We start from the raw sequence: 25,515 nt of genomic DNA, 5'->3' as shown, positions 1-25,515 counted from the left end.
TGTGCTCTCATATAGGGAACTCTATGCGGGTGAAAGACACATTACTCTCTATTTCTTAGATTAATAGAAAAAAAAATGAGTGCTTGAAAATGTGACTATTCTCTTTAATGTCTCTCTTGAACTTACATTTTTCTAGCAAAGCAAGTCTTTTATCTTTTGCCACTTACAGCACTTGAAATTATAGCTAAATGGCATAAATGGTGCTGATAGTGACCGTTAGCTGGTAGCGGCTAATTCTGGGAACAGAAGTAGTAATGGAGGAAGCAGATTGATTCAGAGGTTCATTTCTGTAGCAGTTTCCGTGCTCTGAAACCTTTCTACCCGCTCTTCTACAATGACATGTGAAAACAAGTAACCAAGTTTTACTTAGAAGTACATTTGTGGACACTTAACTTTCCTAGGAACAGGAAATATGGCCATAAATTCTTTGTGTGATTCCAGAGGAAAGAGCTGGGGTCAGTGGTGGAAGTTCTGAGACAGGCTTTGTCTCAGTGTCAGGAGCTATGTAACCATAGAATGGTTTGCCCTGCCCAGGAAGGGATGGAGAAGCCTCTGGTGGGGCTGGGGCTGAGAGATATGTGATGGGGAAGTGGGAGGAGGGATTTCTACCCTGGGAGAGATGTTGGACTACTTCTGCCTGTAGGCAGCACTTGTTTTGGTTATTGGCAGTGAGTATAATATACCTTATGTTAGAACAGCACTTTCTAGTTTGCAAAGTCCTTTCACATTATTATCGGTGTATCTTTTAATTCTTCCAATAGCTCTCCATTCTAAGGAAGGACAGAGATAAAAAATAATTAAGGCTCTCATCACCTTCATTGATGGTTTCTACGCTGATACATACCAAATGGATAGAAAAGTAAAACAGAAGGTTACTGCCCTCAAGGAGCTTAAAAACTACCTGAGATAAGGACATCCACATAAATGAAACTGAGACAGCATGTGTCAGTTACCTAATGGGTGATCTAGATCACTGGTTCTCGAAGTGCGGTCCTTGTGCAGCAGCATCAACAATATGTGAGATCTCATTGAAACACTAACCCTTGGTCCCACACCACACCCAGTGACTTAGAAACTTCTGGTGTCTGAAACCTGAGCAATCAGGAGAATCACTGGGAAGAGTGCTTCTCAATATGTTGCCCAAGAACTGCAGGCTCTCCACTTTTTTTTTATGCCTGTAAAGTTTCAGAGAAGTTGACTTGAAAGCTTGAAGATTCCCTCTTCCCACTCTTGGACATTCCGATTCAGTAGGTGGGATCCAAGGCTGTGTGCTGCTGCTGCCGACATGGCCATTCCTTGAGCAGCGTGCTCTAAGCTGTTGTGCCCAGCAGAGGAATGGGCACTGAGAGGGGCTAATGTGCTGGGACAGTGTGGGTAGCCTTCAGGGAATGGAGGGAGGGGGACTTGATCTGAATGGTAAAGGAAGGGTTAGGTTAGACGAGTGGAAGTCATTTGGGACAGTCATTTGGGAAGGAAGGGATGAGCCATGGTGGCGTGATGAGCCATGGTGGTGTGATGAGCACCCAGCATGTTTGACCGACTGTTCATGCTAGGTGCACCTTGGCTTGTCCTGCCTGGGCCTGAAGAGAGTTTTCTGCTCTCAGCTCTCACACGTCCTCCCCAAGAAAGGGGCTGAGAGCCAAGCAGCAGGTGAACAGCCTTGAGCCAGGAGCGCTTCTTCAGTTGTCCTGTTACGTGGTTCTGCCCTCCGGTGGGACTTTTAAGATCCACATTGCTCTCTGCTTCTCTCTTCTTCCCTTGGTTCCCCTGCTTACCCAACCCAGTGTGTATCAGCTCTGCAGCTTGCTTGTTCTCTCAGATTGATTGGCTTGAATCTTCAGGCTTGGATTCCGGCCATTCTCCTCAAATTCCATGTTTGTTTAGTTCTCCCTGGACAACTGTGTGGCTTTGCTGTCTGCAATTTCCCTTCCCTATCATCACCCAGCTATTGCCTCAGTCAGTCCTATTGGGGGAGGGGTAGGAAATAGGGATGAGGGACCTAGGTGACATGCTCAGTCTTTTTCCACATGCTCTCATGTTTGTTGTGTCTTGGTGTCTCCTGGTCATCCCTGTGTTGCAGCTCATGATAGAAATGGAAGACAGTGTGGGAAGGGCCAGAGTTCAGGCTTGGAGGTCAGGATAAGCAACCTGGGGTTAATGGGTCACTTAAGGTTTTGACCAGTGATCACTGTATGCTCAAATCTGGGGTATAAAGAGTAAATATCCTTCAGGGCCCAAGAAGATTCTTGTTATTCATGACTTAGTACTCCTCCACTCAGTTTTGATTATCTTTGTGTACCCCAGTGGTTCCTGCATCCACAACATAGACTTTCTCATAGGGGGTGGAGCTGCCCAAACCACCAAGGAGAGGTAAGATCAGATTCTAGAAACCAGATATTATTATTTCCCAGCCTTCAGTGCAGCCAACTCCTGCCTCAGTCTCTCCTTCTCCAGGACCACATGGCCTCTCCCCTCTGGCTGTTCGGCCTTACATTTTCTCCCTGGTCTCTGCTACTTGAAGTTCCAGCCACAGAGGCCTGTGAAGTCACACCGGGTCCCTGAAGTCACCCCACCTCATTGGCTGGGTATGCTCCACACCCTCTTGTGATATGGGCTCACGCTCCCAGTCAGGAGGTCTTTGCACCCTCAGGGACAGAGTCTGGGTGCTTGAAAGCTGCTGGTGGGGCATCCCTCAGGGAATCTGACGAAGCCCCCACATCCCAGGGTTACTGGTATAGTCAACCTTTATTTGCCCTCACCAGAGGCTCCAGTCCACACTTCCATCCTGGGGACTTAAAGGGAGTTATAGGTGCTTAGATATTCCTCATCCATCCTTATGGAGCCTATGGGGTGGTTCAGCTACTGAAAATTCAGCTTGTATGGCCTTATCACCTAAGCCTGATCCTTCAGTGCCCTTCAGAAGTGCCCTTAGTGTTTTGTTTTTGCTAAAACCCTCTGGGCGTGAGATCTGGGACCACGTGGTAAAACCTGGGAGTGCTGCGGACTTGAGACTTCAACTTGGTTTGTCTATCTCTAAACAGTTAAGTCTAAATTCAAGTTCCTTCTTAAAAAAAACACTTTCTACCAAGGTCCAAAGGGCCAAAGCTGAAACAATTTGAGCAACAAAATAAATAATGAGAGTAGTGGATTATAAGCATAGAATAAAAATAATTATTTGTAAGTGTATACTTAAATAAATAATTGAATACATTAGTAAATGAGGGATGGAATGATCAGTAGAATTCTAATCAATACATGTAGAAGAAATGAGATAAACAGAAAATCTTGCTTAGGCAAATGCTACAGTAGTAATTGTTTCAGATGACATCCACCAATGGATGCTAAAATCAGAGGGCCAAAGTCTGCGGAGAAAGAGGATATTTATAAAGTTTCAAAATGTTTTCTCCTAAGATTATTAATTGTAAAAAGGAAAAATAGTACCATTGCAGTGAAGAAACCTCACAGATACTACCTCTAACACATGGTCAAGGTTAAAACTGCAGTCATAAGACATGGACATTATGGACCTTTTTTTTTTGGACCCTTTGATTTGATGCCCTGAGAAGGTGTGTTAGGGTTCCCCAGAGAAAAAGATCAATAGAAAAATGGAACAACATTTTTAGTGTAACGATTTAGTATAAGGAATTGGCTCATGCAATTACGGAGGCTGACAGGTCCACGGATGTGTGGGCTGAGTTGGCAAATGGGGACCTGGATGGCTGATGGTGGAGTTTGAGCCTGAGGGCCCACAGGCTCGAGATCCAGGAAGAGCCACTGTTTCAGTTTGCATCGAGGGCAGGAAAAAACCCATGTCCCAGTTTGAAAGCGGTCAGGCAGGAGGGATTTTTTTCTTACTTGGAAGAGTCAGCCTTTCTGTTCTGTTCAAGCCTTCAACTAATCAGATGAGGCCCACCCACAGTAGAGAGGGAAATCTGCTTTAATTAGTCTACCACTCAAACGTTCATCTCATCCAAGAACACCCTCACAATAGCACCCAGAATAATGTTTGACCAAAGAACTCAGCACTCCATGGCCTAGTCAAGTTGACATGTAAAATTAACCACCACAGAAGGGTGCTGTATTGCTTATGTGGTACTCCTGCCAAAAATGCACGGCCTAATCTAACCATAAAAAACCTTAGACAAACCCAGATTGGTGGACATTTGACAAGATAACTGACTAATATTTTGTAAAAGTGTCAAGGTTATAGAAGACGAGGGAAGACAACAATTTCACAGGTGGCAGAGGCTAAGGAGAAATTACAGCTAAATGCAATGTGAGATCTTGGACTGGATCCCGGAACAGAAGAGAACATTAGTTGAAAAACCAATAAAATTTGAATGACATCTGTAGTGCAGTTAATAGTATTAATGTGAATTTCTTATTTTTGATTAATGTATTGTGGTTATATAAAATGTTAATATTAGAAGAAGCTGGTTGAAAGGTATACAGTAACTCTGCTATTTTTATAACTTTTCTGTTAGTCTAAAATTATTTCAAAATAAAATGTTTTAAAAAAGCTTCCAGCCATTGGGCACTGTAAGGACTTTTTAATAACAGGTTATTTTTATGTTATTTAGATACATAACTGTTTTGTGTGTATACTCATAATTCTGTGTCTGCCATTCACTGTCTCCACAAATGATAATTCCATCAATTTTGTTTGCTAGCACCTTTTAAAAACCCCGAGACTTCTGTTTCCCCTCCCCCCCATACATTCTGTGTTCCTTACTGGCTAACACATCTTTTTGTAAACACTCACAGCTCACTCCCCTTGATGTGCCATGGATTTGTATCTCTGGGATGATGACCCACTTGGTGTATTGGTCAGAGCAAAGGACATTGGGCTGGAAGTTAGGAGGCCTGGGTGCCAGCTTTCTGAAGTTCTGTTACTAAGTCAGTGTCCTTCCAGTGTTAGTGCTCTGAGGCCAATGACAAATTTGGGTTGAATACTAGAAGCACTAGTTCATGTATGGTTTCAAATTATTACATTATTATTATTATTATTATTATTATTTTTTAAAGACGTTATTAATTTTTTTAGAGAGGGAAGGGAGGGAGATAGAGAGAGAGAGAGAAACATCAGTGTGCGGTTGCTGGGGGTCATGGCCTGCAACCCAGGCATGTACCCTGACTGGGAATCGAACCTGCGACACTTTGGTTCGCAGCCCGCACTCAATCCACTGAGCTACGCCAGCCTGGGTACATTTTTATGATTTTTTTATCAAGGTCCTATGTGTTCCATTTTTAGGTGTCTGAAGTTTTTTTTTTTTTTTTTTTAAATCAGTATACATTTATCCTCTTGTCTTTGGATTGTACAGTGAACTTAACAATTCATAGACTTTATTCTTCTGGCATTTCCCAGAGACTTTTTGGCAATTTAAAGAGATTGGCATTTTTTTTCTTCTTCTTTTGATTAGAAAGCTCTCCTCTGATCTTCTCTGTGAAATGGTGTGTAGCCAGCTCTTCTCACAATAGTCTCTACAAATCCTCTTGGGGCTTCCACTTGGTGGGCTTCCCCCATTCAGGCCTTGACTGGGCTGAGCCCTGGCACAGGGCCCCAGGGAGCATGGGCTGGCACACCCCTCCTGTACGGGCAGGGTGGTGGGCCAAGAGCTCTGGGCCCAGGTCCCTCTGCCTGCCTGCCTGCAGCACTGGTGCCAGCAGGGGAGTGGCTGAGGTGTGGAGTCAGCAGGACGTACTGCTAAGAAGTAGCTGACACTTTTGAGAACAGATGATATACTTAGTTTTTCCTTGTTCTTTTTGTCCGGATAGTATTTTCCCTTTGCATTCCTGGTATTTGGGTAGTAGGTTTAGATCCCAGTTTAAGGTTCAAATGATAGAGAAGTTGGTTGACAACTGAAGACACCTAAGGGCTCCAGCATGGACAACTTGCTTGTCCTCACCAGAAAAGACAATTTGGTTAGGTTCATTCCCTTGGTCCATGTGGAAGATAGAGTGGAAATGATTTTTTTTTAAAGATTTTATTTATTTTTAGAGAGGGAAGGGAGGGAGAAAGAGAGAGAGAGAGAAATATCAATGTGTGGTTGCTGGGGGTCATGGCCTGCAACCCAGGCATGTACCCTGACTGGGAATTGAACCTGCGACACTTTGGTTCACAGCCCGTGCTCAATCCACTGAGCTACGCCAGCCAGGGGAAATGATTTTTTAAAAAATTCACCTCCAGCTTCATACCATGGTTTTTTTTGCTGTTTTTTACTTTTTAAAATTGAGATATGATTGACGTACAATATTGTGTAAGTTTAGGGTTGATCTGATGTATGTATAAACTGCAGTGTGATTGCCAGCATAGGGTCCAGCTTCATTTGCACTGGTCTGTGCACTTGCATCCCCTCCCAGCTTGCTTATGCATTGTCATCAGGTACTCAATTTTTTTGGCTTGCCACTCAAGAACAGTGACATGGGTGGATATTTGTAGAGTATAGCAAGGGGAACTGTGCCTGGCATGTAGTAAACACTGTGTTAGAGTTTGTTAAATAAAAAGAAGAAAGCACACTTACTTTCAAAGAGCTTGCCATTAAGTTGGAAAGATAGAACGAACACATGAAGAACAACCAATATATAGAGCAGAATGGAAAATAATGCCACTCGAGAGGCCTGGATGAGAAGAGGCAGGACCTGTCTGCTGTGTGCCCTCCTCAGGTCATCTCATTTATTCTTCTACACTGTAGTGATTTTTCCCATTTGATGGTTCAAGAAACTGAGGTTAATGGGCATTAAAGGACTTACAGTCCTCTAAGGCTGTACATGTGAAAGTGAAATTTGAACCCGGGGCTGTCTGAAGTGAAGGCTCCCGTTACCACCAGATAGATGAACACAAAAAGCTTTGAAGGGAGGCTTGAGCCAGACCTCAAGGGATGGATGGGATTTATTGTGTGCAGAGAGTGGGGAGCATGTAGGTTTTGGGGGGCAGGGAAAAGGGTAAGCATAGCATAAGCAAAGGTATAACAGCAGGAAACATAAAGTGTCCTGGATAATGTGGGGTGTGCCCTAGCTTTGCTAGAGAAAGGGAAGAATGCAGGATAAAGCTGCAACGTGGGTTGGAGGCAGAGAGCTTGAATTCCAAGTTTGGATTTTATTTCATAACCCATTTTGTAAACCATTAAAGGTATTTGTGAGAGGGAGTGATATGATGAAAGAGTGTCTTGGAGATTAAGTTCAGGGGTATGGGATGGACTGGAGACCCAGAGGGCCTATCATCATGATGGCTGATGTTTATTGAGTCAGCCAGATATGTGCTATGCGCTTTACATGTGTTCTGCCATTTCATCCTCACAATAACCCTAAGAAACGTGCACTGTTAATGTCATCCCCATTTTCCAGATGGGAAAACTGAGGCTTGAGAGGTTAAGTAAGGAACAGGCTTCCACAGTGAATTTCAGTATATGAACTAGGTGCATCACTTCCACCTGTGCTGCCTCTATATTACAGTGCCTGACGGTAGCCCAGGAGACAAGCTTGGGGCAATTTTCATAGGTAAGATGTGATCATTAAGGTGACAGGGCCTGAGGTGGGTCACGGTGGTGGAAACGGGAGATGGAGCAGCAGTGTGAAACATCCTTGTATAGGAGCCTGACTCTGGGCCCGAGCCTGTGATTTGACAGCTGTCATTTAGGTGGTGTTTCCAGTGGAAGCTGGTGTTCAGTGGTGAGAACCTTGCCAAGACCAAGGGGTGTCATGGAAACCGCGCCTCCAAACTTCTTAAGTAGCTTAGGCCTCTCATTTTCCCCAAGGAAATGTATCAATTTAATAAAATAAGTGCTGAAGTTGGGTGTGCTTGGCTGGGGTTACTTGTGAGATGGTTTAAGCAAACTTCCAGGAGTTCTCAAGCTTCAGTCCCTAGAGGTGGAGACGAGGAAGTTCCCCCCCCCCGCCCGCCCCAGGTCTGAGGGTGATCGGTTGTCCTTTTTTTCCATAAACCTCCTCCCTTATCAGTTTATCTTTATACCTTCCCAGTTACTTCCCTGCTTTGCTGTTGTATGGGTTGATATATCACAGAATTATTTGTTTTACTTTTGTTTCTAATTTTTTTTTGAAGAAAAAGTGGTGCATGCATTTTGACTCTGCAAAGTTTTGGATTCATAGTTAAATGAGCATATAATGCAAGTGTGCTGAATGTCTTGTGACTGTGGGGAGCAGTGCAGGCCAGCAGTGACCTCTCCGTTCTGTCTGCTGCAGGTGACAAGAAGTACATCATGGGGCCCAAGCTCTCCACTCTCGATGCCACCGTCTTTGGACATTTGGCACAAGCAATGTGGACCTTACCTGGGACGAGGCCTGAGCGGTTGATCAAAGGCAAGCACTACGAACCTCTTCAGGTTTTGGGAGTTGCTGGGAGGGTGCACGGTGGGGTAACATGATGGAGAACTCCAGGCCATTGCCTGTTGGTTTGCCGGCGCTTTATGGAGACACCGGGCTGTGGTACCCAGGGCCAGGATCACTTTTCTGTGCTCAGGATAGGTCCAGGTGGAGGAGAAGCTGGGCTTCTCACCTGCCATCTTATTCACATTGTGTTCTGGCAAAGCTGACACAGAGCATGCCATGTTCTACACCAGGGCCTTTCTCCCAGATCCTTACTTAGTGGACTCAGCGCTTGTTGCTGAAACAGGGCTTGGATTTTACCTAGTGCCCTTGTTTTGTTGGTCTTTGTTGCAGTCCCTGGCACGGTGGTAGCTCACCAGTTTCTGGCATATCCAGTGCCACAGTAAGCACAGTGGGGTGGGGATGAGGGGCTGACTGCCCATCTCAGATGCTCTTTTTGTCTTACTTGATCTTACATATTTCACATGTAGGTAAAAGTACATGATCCCATGTCATTTGAGTTCAAAGCCCTCCCTTCTCCTGTTTCAGTGAAGTATCTATAGATCATACAATGAGGAAAATGTTAAAAAGTGCTTTGTAAATCTGGCGCTGTGCAAAGTTTTATTGTGAATGTTATTATACGTACATTTTGACCAAGGAAACACAACCTTGTATCTTCATTGTATGATCTTGGCTGTCAGAATTATAATTCTAGACTGAGGCGAGGGAAGTTTTCTTTTTTTTAAAATTTTATTTTAATCATTGTTCAAATACAGTTTTCTCCTTTTTACTCCCAATCCAGTTCCCCCTCCCACCCTCCCCACTTCCCTCCCATTACCACCCTCCCCTTAGTTTATGACCATGTGTCCTTTAAGTTTGTTCCTGTGAACCTTTCCCACTGTCCCCTTAAATTCCCTCTTCTCTCCCCTCTGGTCACTGTCAGCCTGACCTCTATTTCAGTGTCTTTGGTTATATTTTGCTTGTTTCTTTGTTTTGTTGTTTAGGTTCCTGTTAAAGGTGAGATCCTATGGTATTTGTCTTTCACTGCCTGGCTTATTTCACTTAGCATAATGTTTTCCAGCTCCATCCACGCTGTTGCAAAGGGTAGGAGTGCCTTCTTTCTTTCTGCTGCAGAGAATTCCATTGTGTAAATGTACCATAGTTTTTTGATCCACTCATTTACTGATGGACATCTTGGTTGCTTCCAGCATCTAGCTATTGTAAATTGTGCTGCTATGAACATTGGGATGCATAGGTTCTTTTGGATTGGTGTTTTAGTATTCTTAGGATAGAGTCCCAGCAGTGGAATTGCTGGGTCAAAAGGCAGATCCATTTTTAGTTTCCTGAGGAAGTTCCATACTTCTTTCCATAGTGGTTGTACCAGTCTGCAGTCCCACCAACAGTGCACTAGGGATCCCTTTTCTCCACAACCTCTCCAACACTTGTTGTTTGTTGCTTTGTTTATGATGGCTATTCTGTCTGGTGTGAAGTGGTATCTCATTGTGGTTTTAATTTGCATCTCTCTGATAGCTAGCGATATTGAACATCATTTCATGTGTCTTTGGATTTTCTGTATGTCCTCCTTGGAGAAGTGTCTGTTCAAGTCCTTTGCCCATTTTTTAATTGGATTCCTTGTCTTAGAGTGCAGTCGTGTAAGTTCTTTATACATTTTGGAGATTAAACCCTTGTCTGAGGTATCATTGGCAAATATGTTTTCCCATACAGTTGGTTCTAATTTTGATACTGTTTTCTTTAGCTGTGCAGAAGCTTTTAATTTTGATGAGGTCCCATTTGTTTATTCTTTCCTTTATGTCCCTTGCTCTAGGGGACACGTCAGTAAAAAAGTTTCTGCATGAACTATCTGAGATTTTCCTACCTACGTTCTCCTCTAGGACTTTAATGGTGTCATGTTTTATATTTAAGTCTTTTATCCACCTTGAATTTATTTTTGTATATGGTGTAAGTTGGTGCTCAAGTTTCATTTTTTTGCACGTGGCTGTCCAGTTCTCCCAACACCATTTGTTGAAGAGGCTATTTTTATTCCATTTAATGTTGCTGCCTCCTTTGTCAAATATTAATTGACCATAGAGACTTGGGCTTATTTCTGGGCTCTCTGTTCTGTTCCATTGGTCCATGTGCCTGTTTTTATGCCAGTACCAGGCTGTTTTGATTACAGTGGCCTTGTAGTATAGAGGTCTTGTTATTTAGTCAGGGGCATTTAAGAATCCATCGTTAGTAGCACTCTCAGATTCTACAGTATTGCTTCTTACAGAAATGAAGCATCTTTTGTTAATTTATTTATGACTTGGCCCTTTCCTCTGTTACTTCCTGGAAGGACCTGCGGCACTGAATGTTCTTTTTAGAGCAATGATCAGCCTTTTTGGAGGCTTGATTTGAGTGCCACCCTGAGACACACATTTGGGGGAACCTGACACCATCATCTGCAGGGGACTTCTGGTACGAAGTTGTGTGTGCTTTGATTCTTGAAACAAGTTAGTAGCTTCCAACTCTCCCTGGGGGCAGGGGTAGCATGAATTATTAAAGTGCGGAGCGTCTCTAAATCTCATTTGAGTCATTAGTTCCCGGCTCCCTCCAAACATTTTGATCTGAACTGCTAATATGCAGGCACACTGCTAATTTGGTCTCAACTTATTTCTCTGCCTTTTTGTGTGTGAGTGTGATGGAAACTTTCCCAAGAAGTAACAAGAGAAAGGAAATGTAGAAACAACCACGAGCCTGGATAATTTACAACTGGCTCAAACCCAGGAGTGTGAAAGGTGAGGCAGTTTTCTGCCTCTGCTTTGGAACACCCGTGTGTGTGTATAAATATTAGCTCTTGGTTCTAGATCTTATTTACAGTACCTAGCCACATAAGCTACTTCTGGAACTATCTAGATTAGTGAGAAATATTCCTTTATCTAGGTGAGTAAAGGACAGGCTGTGAATATTCAGCAATTCTTAAAATATTTATGTCTTTGTTTATATATCTATCTCTGTAGATGTAGATATATAAAATATTATTTCTTTACTGGAGAAAATTTAGAAAAGATAGAAAAGTTAAAAAAATTAAAAACAACTTATGATCCTGTCACTCAGAGAACTGCTATTAATACTGTGGTGTGTATCCTCATCTTTTATCAAGTATATGTATGTCTGTATTTTTAAAAATTGGGATCATGACATGGATATAATTATAGCCTGCAGTTTTTAAATTGACTATATATTATTGCCATTTCCCTTGTTATTAAATATTCTTCAAAACAGTTCATTTAGTGGTTGTATAATATCTTCTTCCTATGGCTACATTGTAATTTATGTGATTAGTCTTCTTTTTTCTGGACATGTGGGTTAGTTTATATACTTTTTTAGTAACATTCCTTAGTGACTATTGTATAAATATATATTAGTGCTTATTGCTGGCTATTCCCTTAAATTTCAAGTTGGGGAGTTACTGTCTCAAAGGGTATAAGCTCTTGGTCTATATGGCTAAATTGCTTCTAGAAAGACTAGTGCAGTTTATTCTTGCAAGTATTTGAAACACTTCAAGTTTGTTCCTCAATTGGTTAAATATAATTTATTTTGAAATTTTTGCCATTTTTATAGACAAAAATGAATCTCAATTTTATCATCACTAATACTCTTAATGAGGAGTCACATTTGATATTTCGATCAGAGTATCCTTATCAGAGAAATGCAGGGAGCCTTGGGCACTCTGCAGAACAGACCCGGAGAACTGGAGAGCCGAGAACAGCGAAACCGAAGCGAGGAAAGGGAAAGGGCTCGGCGGGGCCTCTGCTCGCCCTGCAGAGCCACGTCCAGACCACAGCACCTAACTCGGTTTTTCTGAGTTTATAAGAAATAAAACCTCTCTGTTCTAAGAAAAATCTTCATCAGCAACTCTTTTACCAACAGTTATTTATTACATTTCCCCTTATTATTTGATCGTTTAAAAGGTGGAAAATGCTGGATACCCTTGAAAAACATGTAAGTGCCCTCTCTTCCTGTTCTCCACGAGGACGTACCCAGGAAGAGGTTGTTGGGGGCACTCAGGCCCCAGCAAAGGGCTGGCTCAAATGACTTTGGTGGGTGTTTGTAGTTTGAAGTCTATGAATTAGTATCTTTCGGCTTCAAGGGGGTGAGGGCGAAGTGGTGTCCGCATTAGAGCATTCGAGTTTGCTGAGGACCCTTCCGTGAGGATATACTCAGTGCCCGCTCTGCCTGTGTGACAGAATGCTAGTGAGCACCAAGGGCATGGGCCAGCACCACGCACAAGTGTAAAACCGGGAGGCGCTGAGCAAACACCTGTACCTCAGGTGAGTGTGGGTGGGTGCCCGCCCCATGTTTTCCCAGTATTTGCTGGTTAACGACCAGGGCTGAGCTGGTGGTGCCGGGAGACGCTGGCAGGCCCCTGTCTCACTTGCCTTCCTGCCGTGCATGATCGGCAGCTGGAGAAACTGGGTCCTGGGTTCTGGGTCTGGTTGACAGTGTTTTCAGTGTCAAGTTGGACTCAATGTTTTTGAATAATAGAGAAATTGGAATAACATGGGAAAATAAAATAAGTCACTTTTTTTCAGAGTGGTCAGGGACATTTCTACTTGAGAAACTCTAAGAGAAAAGCTCTTTATCTGTCTGGGAGTGTGCTTTGGTTAGACGGCTGTTTGGCTTTCTGATAAATATCTTCTCCAGGTGTTTGAGAAGACCACTAATCAATCACTCATTGGTATTTTACTAATTTATTTTATTGGATTTTTATTTATTGTCATAATAAGTTGAATAATATTGGTGTGTTTGTAAAGATTTGTGACCTCCTCATCATCCATGTCCAGTGTCACCCCCCATGCAATAACCAATATTACGGATTTGGAATAAATCCTCTGTGTCTTTTTTATCTACAAATTTATGTACACGTGTATAGCTGTTTTGGTGTGTTTTTACTATTTTAAAATTAAATAATGAAATTATATTATATGTATTACATGCTTTTATTTTAGTAGAATAGAGTCCTAAAAGTGGTCTGATATATACAATTAAAATTTCAATAGACAACATCAGATTACTTTCCAAAAATGTGGCAATTTAGACTTCCACCAGCCGTGCAGAATAGTGCCTTTCCCTCTACATCAGATATTATTAGACTTCAGTTTTTACCAGATGGATGAAATTGTTATCTGACTATTGAGTACACTTTGACAATGCACTTTTTCTAATGTTTCACAACGTTTACGTCTTCAGTATAGGCATTTATGTTAATAGCCACCTCTCCCCCCAACCCCATACACATACTATATGCAACCTGTTTTTATTGATGACTTTTCCCATTCTTTTGGCTGGTAGGCATGTTGAGTGGGTCTGCTGAGGAGAATCTGGGTACAGGAAGGGTTGGCAAAGCCAGATAAGTATAGAAGTCAATTACAGATTTTCACTCATATTTTTATAAGGAGCAAGACATGAGGATGGGCATGTGAGCTCCCAGTCCTTGCTCATCAAAGCGAACCCTTTCTTAACTGAGTGATGGAATAGTCACTTTCTTCATGACAATGCATTGTCTTTGAGGGGCAGCATCTTATAATTCTTTGAGACTCTAGAAGAATACTCTGTGACAGATGGTGCAAAGCTGTTAATTCCCAGGCCGGGCTGCGACCCACCAGTAGAGAGGCAGAGTTGAGTCGTAGTGAAGGGCGTGGAGGCTGGAGACTGCTTGTGTGTGGATCCTGCCTCTGCACTATCTAGGACTTGACCTCAGTCACCTCTCTGTCACAGTTTTCCCATTACAGATGGAGATAATACTGTTTCCTGCCTGATAGAGGATTTTTGCGAGGGCTAAGGGAGTTAATATGAATTCAACAATTAAAAAAAAAACACTTCAGGGTACACAGTAAGGACTATGTATGTGTCTGCTAGTCTTACTAATTTTTATTAGCGCACACTAAGTGGTATTGATGTCACACAGTTATGAAGCAGACAGGCCTTCTGGGAGAAAGGTGAAGTCACAGGCTGTGGAGAGAACAGCTGCAAAGGAAGCAGGTAGAGCCATAGAGGGTGTAGTTCCTGTGGATCTCGTGAATGGTTTCTGACTTTCTAGCAGCTCCGAGGGAATGGACTTGAGTGAGGCAAACAGGGCTCTCCCCAGACCTGCCGTGGAGTGACCATAATTCGTTTCTGATGTTTTCCCCAGGCCCCACCTCCTTGCTGCTGCCTACACAGCTTCATCCAGTTCTTGGTTACCTGTGACTGGCAGTAATACCTGGTGAGGTGTATCTCATGACTGCTTCCTGAGGGAGAAAAAAAAGTGAAGGTTTTGCTTGCATTTTTCCAAAAGGGACAGTGATGTTGACTTTTCTGATTCTGACTCCTTATCGTGTACATAAAAATCTCCACACAGGGAGTGATCAGAATGGGCTCTTACACAGCATGAATTGAGCTATAGTGATCTGATGGGACTGAAATGGTGGCCTGGAGCCAGTGCAAGAACAGTGGTTTACAGGGTCCATGAGGCAGGGAGATTTGCTTTATTGTGCTTTGTGGGCGTGTGTTTATTTAAGCAGAACAGCAATTAAGTTTTGAAAAATTTTAATGACATGGGAATATGTTTGCATTAATGTTACAGGAAGTAATAGGTAATAATGATGACAATAAACAAATAGGAAAAAAATACTGAAAGAAATGACATCAAAATGTTGATTCTGATTATCTTGGGTTGATGAGATTATAGATCCTTTGTATTTTCTTTATGATTTATAGTTTCTCTATTCAGACTTGTAATTTTTCAAAATGGGGATATATTTGTTTTTTGATAGAAAATAAAATAGAGTAGTTACAGATTGTAATTAATAGTGTTATTTACACAGAGATAACATAAATGGGCTTTGACAAAATAAAACTATAGTACATATGTGTAATGAAATGCTATGCAATCATCAAGGTGGTAATAGTGTGAAATTGAGACATTCTCATTATATCTTGTTAAGTAGAAAAAAGTAGGATAGGAAACAGATTATATAGTAAAATGTTACAAAGCAAACATAAATATATATAAATGTATATATAAATATATAATCTGAAAGAATGTAAATAAAAATGTTATTATGGAGAATGGGATTATTGGTAATTCTTTTATTTTTTGCTTACGTATTTTGTCTAATTTTCTGCAGTAAGACATGGATTACCTACCTACATAATAAGTGAATGTTTATATAACTTTAAAAAAGTAAACATCCAAAGAATATTTTTAGTGCAATGAAGTCCTGTAAGACAGTGACAAATTACATATTTATGTGCAATGTTGCCATCTGGTGGATTAAAGGCAAAAGCTCACCCTCTCTCTTCCTCGTGTGAAATGAGGACAGGAAAGCTGAATACTGTGTCATGTTTTAGACAAATGCCTGGCTGATTTCGGTGACTTACCCACCATGTTCCTTTGATTTACATGAAAAAGAAGTAGTCCAGTCACTGAGTGGGGACCCAATCATGGATGCAGCTGTAAAATTAAATTTAAAAAATTAAAAATGTATCTGCTTTACTGTGGGTACTATACTTATCCAAGTAAGTAATTCTGAGTTATCCATTTTATGGATTATTTAGAGCAAAGTTTCCATCTCAATATAACATTTCTCAAGCAGGTGGTCCAGTACCCAGCCCGTAGTAACACTACAGATATTTGTGGAATGAAAGATTACTTCTGGCTTGTTTAAAATCCAATTGTCGGTTGGTGTATGTTCACAGACCACAAATTAATTTAAATATGAATGAGATGAAACACTAGTTTTCTTGATATGCAAACATAAAATGTTAAAGTGCTTCACAGAGCCAGGTTATGATGGTCTGGCTGCCATTTTGGATGGACCACCCACCCCCAATTTGTCATCGTCATAGGACTCAGCCCTACGTGTCTCCCAGCCACTCACTGAATTTAGCTTTCCTCACTTACCTTTCTTATTATGTGTAGAAAATCTAAATATTTTGACAGTTCCTCTGTGGAAAACACTTTTCATGTCTACCCTGCCCTGTTCTTCCCGATTTCCCAGAAAGCCAAGTGGCAGGCAGATGGCTGCCTTTGAGAACTAACCCTTGCTCTCCTTGCCACACTGCAGGTGAGCTGATCAACCTCGCCATGTACTGCGAGAGGATAAGGAGGAAATTCTGGCCGGAGTGGCACCACGACGACGACAACACCATCTATGAGTCCGAGGAGAGCAGCGAGGGTAGCAAAACCCACACACCTCTGCTGGATTTCAGCTTTTACTCAAGGACAGAGACCTTTGAAGATGAGGGAGCGGAGAACAGTTTTTCCAGAACCCCAGACACAGATTTCACTGGACACTCACTCTTTGATTCTGACGTGGACATGGATGACTACACAGACCACGAACAGTGCAAGTGACGTTCAGCCTCGCCGGCCCCTTTCTGCTGTGGCTGCCACCCCCCGGGGCTTGGTCTGGTTTCCCAGGTGGAAATCCGTCTGAGCTGGAGGAGATCTCCGTGCTTGGCACAATTCTCACAAGCTAGCTGGACTACAGCAGCCTTATTTCTTTTTTTGTACAAACACAACACAGAACCATTCAGATGGCTCCATTTCAAACAAACAGGAAAAAAAATTGTCAGCATGGTTCCTGAACCCCACTTTTGTTTTCATTAGAAAACTAACATCATGAGGTAGACCAGGTGCAAGAGCAGGCTTTGCTCAGGTTGTTTATGTTGGTCCTCTTCAACCCGAGGGCTCAGTTGTGAGATGAATTCTTGAACACCCTCCATACATCAAGGTTTGAAGCAATGAGAGATGTCATCAGAAGAAATGTAGGAGATGAATGTTCCATGCTGCTTGTCTTCTCTGTGTATATTGTATGTCAAGATGTAAGTCCAATAAAATCCATAGGTATTCAGTGAACACCTACTATGTGCAAAGCACTGTGCTAGGTGCTAATCAGCATAAGTCTTTCTCTAAGCCCTGCCGGTGACGAGCTGTGTGATTTCAGGCAAGTCTCTTAATTCTCGTGTGCCTCATTCCCCCACCTGTAAAGTGGGGATAACAATACTTTCTGCCTACCTACCTCACAGGGGTGTTGTGAGGATTCGGGTGGTCACATTTGGAGCTTTAAACCTCTTGGAAGAGGTGTGACATAAACACAACATTTTATTCTTTATCGTGCTTCATACATTTGAATATTCGAGGGCAAAGGAATTCACAGTCAGGCCATAGCAGCCACAGTCCCTCCACAAACCCAAGCAAGTGAAACATACAGACACAGTCAGGACTCTGTCGTCATCCCTCTGGTGATCTTGTTTGAATCAAAATCTTTTGTTGAAAGAACTGTGGAAACATTTTTACAAATCATCAATGGCTACAAATAGTCTATAATTAATGTGTGCTTACAGAAACGAGTTTCTTTCCTTGCCTGAATGCACACTGGAATGTCATCCTTTGCTGATTTCTGTGTGTTAAGTTGCCTGTGTTTGATTTATTTGGTGGAATAAAGCTCAGGAATATGGTGGACTTAATGGAAGTGAAGGGAAAGTATTTGGTTGATTTTTGTAAGCAGAAGTTGCCAACTTGTAATGTCTTTTTGAAAACAAACCTTGCAGGAGGTATTGAAAAGGGGGAGGAGGAAGAGGATCATGTTACTAGTATCAAAGCACTTTGTGCAGGGTAGACGCTTTGCGGTTATATTAATGCAACTTTTCTGGTGTTCTCAGCCTTGGCCCAGTGAGAGGAAGACAACGCTGAGGACAAATTTTAATGTTTCTTAAGGATCTCCCATTCCCTCCCTTACTTCACCCTCCCTTTAGTGCCACGAACTCTGTATTTACTGTATATACTAAGGCACTCTATTGCTGAAGACACAGTTTTTATTGACTTAAAACATTTTTTCCATTGAAATTTAGGTTGAAGCTCCTGGGGTGGTGGCTGTGGATCTGGGTTAATAGAGTCAGTATTAAGGTTTACAGCTGCAAAGAAACAGCCTTGCTTACAATTACAATGGACAGAATGGGTAAGAATTATTCATGATGGGGTTCAAGAGTCATTTCTCAAAAGACAGCAATTTCTTCTGAGTTCTTCAGAAAGACTCTTTGAATATAGCTTTTGCAAAACCTAAGATGCTGTGGATTCACAGAGACATAAAGAGGCAGAGCTTTTGAGGCTGTTGACCATTTAAACAACTGTGTAGGGGATATGGAACAGGAAGAAATGCTGAGGTACCCTATTCTTCAGATTATTTCATTGTTAGTATCTTATTAAAATGATGTATTTTTGAGAGGACCGACACCTACTGAGAATGTAGTGGTGAAGATATGAATGGATGAACCTATTTTTTGTCTCCAGTTTCATTTGGGAGGACTGTTTGCTGCTTTTTGTCACCAGCAACTGCATTCCAAGGCCAGTTGGAGGTAGTTCTGTGTGACAAGGGACGCTCCGGACCTGAGAATGGGAATGTAATGAACAGGTAGACTATGGAGCTGTCTCCATAAAGACTGAGTCACCCTTTCTCCGCCCAGAGCTGGAAAGAGTTGTGTTTGAAATTTTGCCTACAATTTATTCTTATATAGCACTGTTTGATGTATGTCCACTCCAAGAGTGATTAAGTTATGAGTCTGTAGATTCAAAAATGTGTATTTTTTATTGTGTTTTACTTGGAGGGCAAGTGCGTGGAGAGCCAGCCTTCACAGTGGAGTTGTGGAACAGTTGATTCCATCCAGGGAACTCCCATAGGAACTTGAATCAATGCTGTCGCCAGGAGGCTTGGGTACTGGCCTGGCAGCTCATGATGAGGTCATCAACATTTTGCAGGTGCAACTTGACTTGGAAACCTAAAACATATTCAGGTTTTACTTTCCCAATAATGTTATGGAAACAAAATAACTGAGACAAAAATCACTGTGGTGGGGAATGGCTTACACAGTTTTTACTGGGAGGGCTTTAATTTTATGTAGTTCATTCTTATGCCAGCCAGATTCGAAGCATTCTCCAATGTGATGAACAGGTGCTACTTCTTAGAAAAATCAACATCAAGAAATAAGGGGACATTTTGGTCACCTGGGTCACTTGTTCAACTTCTGCGTTTATTTTTACTGGAAAGTAACTTAAGGAAGTGTGCTCTTTGATGTTAACTTATGCTTCTGCTTGGACAGAAGACCCATAGGCCATCTGCTTTGTTTCACCTCTTATTGTGCAAACAAATTCTGCCCCTCTATCCACTCCCTGGGCCCTCCCCACCCCCACACATGAGGATTAATGAGCAGCAGTAGTATGTTTTGCATATGTCAGAGTAGACACAAGGACAATATAAATTTATGCAGAAGTAAACTGTATTGCTAGAGTTTACCATTTTGTTATTGTAACATAATGAATTGTGAATGGTGACACTACCAAAGCCACAGGCTACCCAGAAGACTGATCACAGACTCAGCAACTGGGACGTGAATCACAACAGATGTCTAGTCCTCCAGTGAGCCCTGCCAGTGTGTCCTGGGGCACTAGGACATGCTTTTGTGAAACAACTGGGGTTCAAGAAAGGAAGTGTTAAGGATTAGTCTCGTGGGTCTCCCTTGGATTATTTGTGAGTGTAGAATCATTGAAATGTTTGGCAAGGCCATGGATTAGCTCTAGAAAGCCCCTTACAAGAGAGCCCTGAGGTCATTATTGACTCAGTGTCACATAAATATTTATTTGCAAGGGAGGACTGGGAACTAAGTGAGATCTTTCACTTTGCCCTAGATTGTTCTTGTTATTATTCCACTTTGATTTGATTTCCTTTCAAAATATACGTGCCCTGAGAGATCACTCCTAGAAGTTCCTAGAATGAGCACATCCCCAGCCTCCCAGAGAGTGCTGGGAATCCTCCATTTTTGTGCCCCATGTCTGTTCAGCCTGGTCCAGGCCAATTCAAGAGACTGTTCTTCATTATCTATTCTCTGCAAGGCACTGCTAGGCTCTGTGAATGACACCAAGATTGATATCCAAGCCACCAGTACTCTGCATTCTTTGTTATTTATCTTTTAAGCATCCATACCCATCTGCTCATTATCCACTGGACACCAAACCTGTGCCTGGTCTAGGGGTCCACACTGGATTGAGTGATGAACAGGGCAGATGTGCACCCCGATTTCAGCACATCTTCTTCTGGCTGGACTTCTGCAATAGCCTCCTTTATGTGCTTGTCCACTTCCCGTCCCATACCACCTATCACCACCAGGTCAGTCTTTACAAAAAGCTCTAGCCCTCGTGGGGTGCTGTACTGCCTCAGGATGAGGGTCACTCCTTAGGGCTGGGTATCCTCACCTCTTTATTCACCTTGTCTGCTGGAGCTCCTGCATGTGAGCCATCCAGGTGCATCCAGGTTGGTTCCTTTGCTGTGTCCTAAACATGCCTCATGTGCCCCCACTCTGTGCCTCTGTTCATGCCAGTGTCTCTCATGAAATGCCCGCCCTTCCTCTCCATTGGCTCAACTCATACCCGCCTCTCAAAGCCCAACTTCAATGATTCCGCAAGAAGGCGTATCAGCTCAGTATAGTCTGTCTTTCCTCTAGAAAAACAACATTCATCATTTCCTTCCCTGAAGACTGCATGGGAAAGGTGTGCTCAGAAAGTGGGCCACAGGCTAGAACAGTGCTTTCAAATTTTTGTGTCTAATGAAAGTCCTACACCCTATTCTCAGAAAAATACCTATATGCAAATATATACAATTTACATATAAGTCCAGGGGATTTAGAAACGTTTTGAAATTATCTATGGATTCTTTAAGAGGTTCATGAACCCCAGTTGCAGAAGCTTTCTTTGAAGAGTCTTTAAAAATTGTTGTTAGTGTTTATTCTTCCTTGCCTTTAACATTTCTGGAGAGGAGAAAAATTGGAATGGGATGGGCAAGCGAAAGCAATCTCTATTATTATCCCTGTTGAGGATGTTCTAAGTGACAGGGGAAGAAGGAGGAAGATCTGGCTTGCATTAATTGACAGAATATCTTTGTTTTGACAGATTTGGCATTTTGAAAGTGACAGCGTTTTGTTATCACCATTGTCATTTATCCATTAACCATCTAAAAGGTCAATTTATCAAAATTAATTCAGGGCCAGGTGAGCTTCATTTGAGCCCTGGAACTCACCACTGCTGCACTGCATAAGCAGGCTGGCTGGTGCGGAGGTGGGAGGGAAGAGAATGGATTTTCCCTTAAAGGAAAAAGGTCTGCACAAGCAGGTTTTCTTGTGTTCGTCCGTCCATCCATCTGTCCGTCCATCCATCCATCCATCCATCCATTCAATTGTTTGGTTATTTTCCATAAAAGGATAGTGACATTTGTTGGTAGGAAAAACTCAGGTTCTCTTCTCCCTAGATCTTTTCCCCTCCCCCTCTTCCTACTTCCAGGGTCAAGTTATTTTTGTTGCTCCTAACTATGGCCCAGGCTGTTGTTTACACAGTACTATTTAAGTTGAGTAAGAATTAATGGGAGTACATTCAATGACAGACACTTCTGAGTCTAAATGCTGAACTCTGGCCACCCCTCTTAACAGGTCTAGGGATCAGTTGCATGTGATTGTGGAGTGCTTGACTTTTATTCCATTTCTGCCAGTGGTTGGATAAAACTTTCAAAGTTCAAAAGGATCCCCTTGGTGAATGAGGCAGGAGGTGCCTCTTGCCTGCAGAACTCTTGCTAGTGCCAGGATTTTCATCATTTGAATTCCTCACCAGAAATTTAGATATTCAGTCCTTGACTTTAAAGAATATCTTTTCCCCCTCACCAAGGACATTTTTTTCATTGCATTTTTAGTGAGAGAGGAAGGGAGAGAGAGAAACATCTATTGGTTGCCTCTCATGCCTGCCTGGACTGGGGACAGAACCTGCACCCTTTCAATTATGGGATGACACTCCAACCAACTGACCCACACCAGCCAGGGCTTTAAAGAATATCTTAAAGATACTTAAGATTTCTTCATCTTTAAGATAACTTGAGGCAGCCACATAGTGGCCTTGCTCTTTAGAGAAGATTACAGAGAAAACTGAAAAATAGCTTGAACAAAAGTAACCCACTGACCGTGACCACCTCGGTCACTCTGGCTCTTGACAAAGCAGAGAACTTGTCCTCAAACCAAAGCTCTCCAACTGCTGCTGACTAGACCAAATTAGGATGCTCAAATTTTTGAGGAATTTCTTCTTCATTAAGGGTGACATATTTGTGTGACTCCTGTCAAAGTGATTTAACATTGAATGATCAGTCTCATGGGACTATGCTTATCATAAACATATGTTTTTCCCAGTGATCTACATCATGCAGAGTGCCTGACAACTTAAATGTTGATGACGAGGCTGATGGTTTCTTGATGGTGATGGTTGCAAAGCTGAAGCTCTCAGTCCTTTATTTGGTGGTATTCGAGTTTCACTGAGTAGGAGGAAAGAAAGTGAATGACAGATACTGGGGCTAAAAGCAACCGGTGGTATGGCTGTGGGTCAGAGGCGTGTCAGGCACACTGGGGGTTTTATAGGTTCTAGCCTCTTTCTAAAGTACAGGTTTTAAATTAAAAAAAAAATGCAATCTGTAGGAGGATGGTATGTAGATGTACAAGTGGCTGGTGCGGGAAGCGTTGAAGTAGCATGATCTTTGTCACAGTTTATATTTTCATGCTTCTGGATCGTCCCAGCTGAAGTGACTCCTGGGAACTAGGGAAGAAGCTGAGAGTGGCCAGCCCCACTGTGTTCATGCCTACAATTCTGCAGTTCCCTTCTAGTCTCTCAGTGGCACATAGTTTTCATTTTATAAATATAAATTGTACAAAGTAATGTATATTTGTTGTACAGAAATCCTTTAAAATGTTTGGTGATACCCCAAATCATCCCTATGTAGACAATGGTCTCCAAACCTCTGTGCTCGCTCACTGCATCGATAAAACTTCCTGAGCATGCCCTTCAGCATATTTGTTTACAAACATACACATGCTCACACTGCTGTACTGATAGAGTATGTATATTGAAAACTATGGCAAACAGAGGAATTTACAAAGAATATGTTCCTGCACTCCATAGAGAGAGAAAGAGATGAGGGTAAGCACATAGGGTAGCACCTAGAAGGCTGCAACAGATTGAAGAATGTTATGTAACATTTGTGGCAAAGTGGATGTAAAATAAGCATGGATGCATGATTTTAGGTCAAGGTATTTCTTCATTATTTTTACTTAAACAGGCATTTTTGGTCAGGGAAGAGTGAATAATTGGATGTCACCTTTACAAGATCTCATTTTACTTTTGTTTTTGGGATCACTCTTTCTAGAGGCTCTTGAAAATTTCTGAATGATTTCACAGTACACTGATTTAGGCAAAACGAGAAAAGAAAGGATAGTGAAAGCCTCAAATAATACAAGTGCAGAATGTATTGCCTGAGGATTTGAGCAACAATCTGAAAAAACATGTTTTAATAATTTCCAATAATCATCATCTCATTGATATGTCTGTCTTCTATTCGTTTATAACCTCGTGTCTCCAAATGCGTGGGAAATGTACAGATTTATTTTCAGATGTCTGAGATGGGAAGGACCGCTGTGGGCATAACTGGAACCACGTTTCAGCACTCGGGGGCTGCCGAGCGGAAGCTCCCTGGAAACATTCGTTTGCACCATCTGCGTTACAAACACAATGATGAGCATCTTGCTGAATGAGGGTCTCCATGTGGAGGCAGCGTTCTGATGTTTATTTCTGGATCTATGAGTTACTTTAGCACAGTTATTGTTAGTAGTTTATAAAGCCATATTCAAACTTGTACACTTGATTGTAAAATAGATTTGAATTGTGCACTCTGTTGATTACTGTATATAGATGTGACAATTATGTATATTTGGTCTGTATTTGATGTGTAAATGATAACTAATGGATATGAAATAGCTTTCTGTGAATGTCTTTATTCCAATTCATTTCTCTTTTGCAAATTTAAATCTTTAAACTTTACACCCATTGGGAAAATATGAAATTTTTGCTGGGAGAATATTTTAGTTGTAAGGCTCTTGCATAATTAGAACAGAGGTAATGAATTCTTTAGGCATATCACTTTCTGACAGAATTTCAAATGAATGTTTATTAAGTGGAAAAGCAGGTCTTTGAATATGCTGTCCTACTCTCTCCTGCCCTTACTTCATAATCAGTGCACCGCCCCTCAGGGCACTCTGAGCAGTGATGTCTACTGGTAGAGGGAAGAAAAGGAGAAGGAGAGAGCAGGACATGTTACTAAGACCTTCCCTGGCCCTGGCCAGATAGCTCAGTTTGTTAGAGCATCATCCCCATACACCAAGGTTGTGGGTTTGATCCCCATCAGGGCACATAAAAGAATCAACCAATCAATGCATAAATAAGTGCACCAATGAATCGATGTTTCTCTCTCTCTCTCTCTCAAAATCAGTAAATAAAATAAAAAAAAAGTAAAGACCTTCCCTGTGGTAGCTAGTCATATAGTAGACCAATTTCCCTTTCTGTAAGTATAATCTTAATTAGTTTTTGCACCTTTTTAATCAAGTAATTATGATTCCCATTTTATAGATGAGGAGAGAGGCTCAGGTAGGTAAATTAGGGTAATGTGGCTAAGGTATGCTCAAGTAATATCTTGGGGTCAGAGATTTTGGAAACACACATTACTTTTCACACCTGTAGGCATGAACTGCAAAAGATTGCTGGGCACAAGGACATATCGAGATTGAAACATTCTAGATGCTTGAAATGCTATCTACAAATTTGACCAACTGTTATTCAAATATTAGCTTCTTACCCTTTAGAGCAAAGTCCAATAAGGTAACATCCAAAGTCACTGATTCCCCTAACCATGGGAGTATCTAGTAAGTAGAAAATAAGGGCAACCCCTAATCATGCATTGTAGAGATCCTTTGCTTTTTATTCTTTTACACCTCCTTCCTCTCTTGACCTAGTAAATCCCAACTATTTAGTCCTGCTTATTAACATAGACCCTCTCTGGAAATGTTTAGGGACAAATCTGTATCTATTTCAACTTAAGTTGGCTCCAGATCCTTCTAGACCTTGTGTCAGGGTCCTGGGCTCAAGCTTGACAGCTGTCCCCTTAGGTAAGCTTTATTCTCCTTTCTTCCGGGAGGCAGCAGGGGAAAGGAGTCATTTGCCTTTCCAACACAGGGTGCTCTCTGAAGTGTTGAGAGAGACGTTTTGCTGCCAGTTGTACTGAACATTCCACAACCTGGTTTTTCATATTTTTGTCC

The 25,515-nt window shown here is 41.9% G+C and overlaps 1 protein-coding gene across 1 annotated transcript in view; it reads left to right on the top strand.

Annotated features, from left to right (window-relative positions):
• Positions 1-24,182, top strand: part of FAXC (failed axon connections homolog, metaxin like GST domain containing) — a 76,754-nt gene extending 52,572 nt beyond the window's left edge. The window contains 2 exon segments of the mRNA XM_036024514.1: positions 8,200-8,316; positions 16,413-24,182. Of these exon segments, the coding sequence (XP_035880407.1) occupies positions 8,200-8,316; positions 16,413-16,702 (407 nt within the window). The 3' untranslated portion in view covers positions 16,703-24,182.
• Positions 24,183-25,515: the final 1,333 nt, after the last annotated feature.

This window comes from Phyllostomus discolor, chromosome 4 (assembly GCF_004126475.2).
Source record: "Phyllostomus discolor isolate MPI-MPIP mPhyDis1 chromosome 4, mPhyDis1.pri.v3, whole genome shotgun sequence".
In the NCBI taxonomy this organism is placed as follows: domain Eukaryota; kingdom Metazoa; phylum Chordata; class Mammalia; order Chiroptera; family Phyllostomidae; genus Phyllostomus; species Phyllostomus discolor.
Note: the sequence above shows the minus strand (reverse complement) of the source record. Positions and strands in the feature narration are given on the sequence as shown.